Source organism: Condylura cristata, unplaced genomic scaffold (assembly GCF_000260355.1).
Source record: "Condylura cristata isolate star-nosed mole 26May11 unplaced genomic scaffold, ConCri1.0 scaffold00013, whole genome shotgun sequence".
NCBI lineage: Eukaryota > Metazoa > Chordata > Mammalia > Eulipotyphla > Talpidae > Condylura > Condylura cristata.
This window is the reverse complement of record NW_004567114.1, coordinates 55,514,433-55,518,225: the sequence shown is the minus strand read 5'-3', so window position 1 is coordinate 55,518,225 and position 3,793 is coordinate 55,514,433. Positions and strand designations below refer to the sequence as shown.

Here is a 3,793-nt window from a genome sequence, read left to right as displayed (position 1 = left end):
GATTGAACTCAAACTGAAGCGGCCACAGCTTAGCTTAGCTTAGCAGTGCAGTGCTTCAACCCACTGCGCCACCAGGGAGGGGCCCAAATACATTCTTTAGGAAGGATTTAGAGGTTGTAGAAAAACAGAAGGAAAAATTCAAACTATAAACTATAGAGCATTTGGAAAGAGAAGAGGACTCCATGATTTCCCCCTTGAGATGAAAGTAATAAAGTCCCTGGCAGCCCCCAGCCCTCCACCCTGCTCCAGCCTCTCCCAGAGAAGACAGTTAGCTCAGTCCCGGGCGCTTCCGCCTGGTCATTGAAGTTTGAACTGCGACATTGTTTTTTGTATCCAGGGCACAAACCTGGAGATCCTGGTGTAGACTCGGGGAGGCTTCCCAGTTTTTTTCCCAAAGGAGACGATCCCCTCAGCCACCTGGTCACACACCAGGGGGCCCCCAGAGTCACCCTGTGGGCAGATGGACGAAGAACTGAGCTGGGTGTTCTCTTGGTCCTGAGCCTCCAATTCCTGGCTTTGGGTTCCCCGGTAGGGCAGGTCTCAGAGCTCCCACCAGCCCTGGCAATCCCCTCCCTCTCCTGTCCAGGAGCCGCTGCCCAGGGGGTAGCTGAGCCAGTCTCCTATCCCCAAGGACAGCAGCACCGGAGATGGCTGGTGGAGGCCGAGTCAATCAGGACATGGCTGTCTCACTGCCCTGCACTCCTAGAAGCTGGTTGTACCCAGATGGGCATGGTGGATCTTACCTTAAAGGAGGACTTCGTTGTGCCTGGGTCCCCCACACATATCTGGAGGGTGTTGTTGAAAGGGTGTTTGTAGCGATGGAGGCAAGCATCCTTATATTCAACTTTAAGGTCTACCTCCTGCAGTTTATCTGCAGCCTGGGCATTGACGCCTAAGCGCCCCCATCCGGCCACAGTGCACACCTTCCCCGGCATCACTGAGTGGTTCTTCCTGGGCAGCCTGATGGTCTTCACATAGGGATTCAATGTGGCCTTGCTGTGAAGCTGACAGAAAGAAAAGAAAGGAAACCTTATCTGCTACTGACCCACAGGACAGCCATGAGGTTGCCTTCTCACACCGCGAGGAGAGTAAAGAGCCATAATTGGGAAGGGGAAAAGGGAATGAGGTCTGAGGGATGCAGCAGCTCAGGAGTAAATGTGCAGGAGCTGCAGGGGGTTACCGCACCTGCAGCAACATGATGTCATTGGCCAAGGTCGTATGATTGTAGTCTGGGTGGGGGATGGCTCTCTTCACAGTGATGACCTGCTGGGTCCTCTCCTGCTTGGAGATGTCGTGGGCCCCGAGGGTGACCGTGATTGCCCTGCACACAGAGCAGAGGGAGAGGTCACAGGAGACACAGCCAGGCGGGGTGGAGGACTGCAGCTGAGGGGGAATCAAGGCAACAGAGGTCTCAGGGCTCAGCCCTCTGCTCCCTCTGCCTCTAGAGCCCTTGGTGAGTGCGCCATGGACTCCAGGGATGGTGGCCCTGGGACACGGGAATCCAGTAGCCTGCATCTGATGCAAAGCAGGGCAGCATTGAAGCTACAGGGCTGAGCTCTCTCTCCCCTGCAGCCACCCCTGCCCTGCCCCTCGCCCCAGCTGCTTGTGCCTGTCTCACCTCTGGGGACACTTCTGGCACTTGCACTTAGAGCTGGGGGCCACAGGGAGAGGTAGGGCTCTCAGGAGGGTGGGCCCCGCTGCTCCTCACCTCCCGTTACAGTGAGCGGCTGTCAGCACGAAGTTCGCTCGCACCAGGAAACCTCCACACATCTTGGTCTTAAATGGCAATTTCTCACCAAACCAGCTCTCAGAGTTCTGAACCGATATCCGTAGAAATGCCATGTAGGGTCTGGAGTGGGGACGGGCCTCATGTCCCCCGATGATCTCTCCTGAAGAAATATCCGGTCTGCTCGTGCACCCCTCACTGCCCCACCCCGATGGCTCAGCCTGGGGAGTATTGGGGGTCTGGACAGCCTGAGGCAGTGGGGGGAGACCCAAGGCTCCACTTCCCCTCTGCAGGGGGGAGCCTGCTGCCAGCCTTGGCTCCGCCTCCCGCCCATGCTGGGGTGAGCACACCTGTGTGGGACAGAGAATGCTGGAGCCTCGGGAAAATTCCTGTCCTGGTTTTCTGTCCCCTAGTGGCGAGGCCTTGTGAGTCTGTGTTTTCCCAGACAGTGCTGCTTTCTGGAGCCCAAGCTCAGCCTCAGGATCTGGGTGTTGTAGCCTGGGCCCTGGGCCTGACACCTGCCGCTGCCCCTGCTCATGGCTGCAGGAAGCGAGGGCCCCACAGGCTGACCAGGCCTGCAGGGGCTAGTGCTGGGGACTCTGGAGACCAGGCAAGCTTGGGCCTGCCAAACAGTGGCTCAGCCTTGAAAACAGGGGAGCTGCTAAAGAGCAGGGAGACAGCGGGTGTTGTAGAGAGGGGTGAGGGCCAGGGCTGAGCAAAGGCAAAGCAGTGTCTTCTGGGGACAGTGTGGTCAGCAGGTCTGGCGTCCTCTCTCCTGGGGGATGCAATGGGAGCCCCTGTCTCGCCCACACCCGGCCAGGCCCAGGCTACCCTTGGCAGGGGAGTTAGTGTTTTCTCCTGGTCAGGTTCCCCCCTCTGCAGGCACTTCCAGGGAGGCCACACTCTCCAGACAGCAGAGGCAGGGCTGGCTGGGGCAGGGGGAGGGAGAGGGGCAGGGGGCAGCTCCCTGGGCTCTTCTTCAGAACAGCCTTGTGCCTGCTGGCCCTGCTGGCAGCTTGTCCACACCATCCTGCGGTCTGAGATGGGACAGGAGCTGGGGCTCAGAACATCCTGGAGATCCCCATATGCAGAAGGGGCAGGGTCCCATGGCCTGTGAGTCTGGCTTGTAACTCACCTGTCTCTGCCCTGGGTGGCAGCAAAGAGGCCAGCAGCAGTAGGAGCAGGAGCAGCTGCATCTCGCTGCCCAGGTTCAGCGGCTGGGGCGTCCTTCCACAGAGAGGATGGAGGGGTGATGGCTCGTGAGCTGGGGCGCCTTTCTGGTTTGCAGCGTCATCTGACCAGGCTTTCTATGAAGGCTGCCCCGCCCCCATCCAGCTGCTGATGACAATCTCTGGAGGTGTGAGGATCCACAGTGGCCACATCAGTAGCCACAGCTGATGACTCAGAAAAGACCTCTTGTTCTAACCCAGACAAGAACCCAGCTAAGGGTGAGGAGCGCAGGATGTGACCGATAGAGATGTCAAAGCCGCACAGCTGAAGCCCCAGGGACAGAACCCATCGCCTTCATCGCCATGCTGCTGAGCCCACAGGATCATTTCTCAGCAAAGGCGCAGCCCCAAGCTGTGCTCTGGCCAGATGCAGGCGTGGGCATGATGACTGTTGGGTCAGGACAGTAGCAGGTGCTCGGTCCAGACAGCAGCCCTCCCTCGTGGGCTCCCTCCCAGGGGTTATTAACATCCCTTCAAAATTACAAATGCACACAGTGAGCCCAACTCTCTGGCTTTTGCTTTTAAAGAGACAGGTCGTTGGTACTCATTGACTGGTGGCACTAGAAGTTGAGGCCATGGCGGGCAGGCCCTGGTCTTTCCACCAGAAGAGCACTAGGGTAGGACCCACTCAACCCCATGACTAAGACTGGCAAAAGACACTTCTCCACAGGACGTTAGTTTCCTCAGTCCCTGTACCCTGTGAGGTTGGCAGCATACTGGGCATCGGATATCGGGAACTGACCTGTTGGTGTTCTCTGACCTCAATGTCGTTCAGCTAGTGAAGGAAGCCAGACACAGCACAGCATACAGGGCAGGGTTCCGGATGTCTCTCACCCAG

At 58.1% G+C, this 3,793-nt stretch overlaps 1 protein-coding gene across 1 annotated transcript; it reads right to left on the bottom strand.

Moving 5' to 3' along the window:
• Positions 1-297: 297 nt before the first annotated feature.
• On the bottom strand, positions 298-2,922 carry LOC101618910 (mast cell protease 3-like). Its single transcript, XM_004682114.1, has 5 exons — positions 2,862-2,922; positions 1,709-1,889; positions 1,186-1,321; positions 744-1,004; positions 298-450 (listed from the first exon to the last, which is right to left on the bottom strand). Exons 1-5 carry the CDS (start codon positions 2,920-2,922, stop codon positions 298-300), a joined length of 792 nt encoding a protein of 263 aa, XP_004682171.1.
• Between the last annotated feature and the right edge of the window lie 871 nt (positions 2,923-3,793).

Excerpts from the sequence above, each read along its gene's own strand:
- LOC101618910 (XM_004682114.1), bottom strand. The coding sequence starts at position 2,922 with ATGCAGCTGCTCCTGCTCCTACTGCTGCTGGCCTCTTTGCTGCCACCC. Across the intron at positions 1,890-2,861 it reads GCCACCCAGGGCAGAGACAG|GAGAGATCATCGGGGGACAT; the intron begins GTGAGTTACAAG and ends ATATTTCTTCAG. Across the intron at positions 1,005-1,185 it reads ATGACATCATGTTGCTGCAG|CTTCACAGCAAGGCCACATT; the intron begins GTGCGGTAACCC and ends TCTTTCTGTCAG.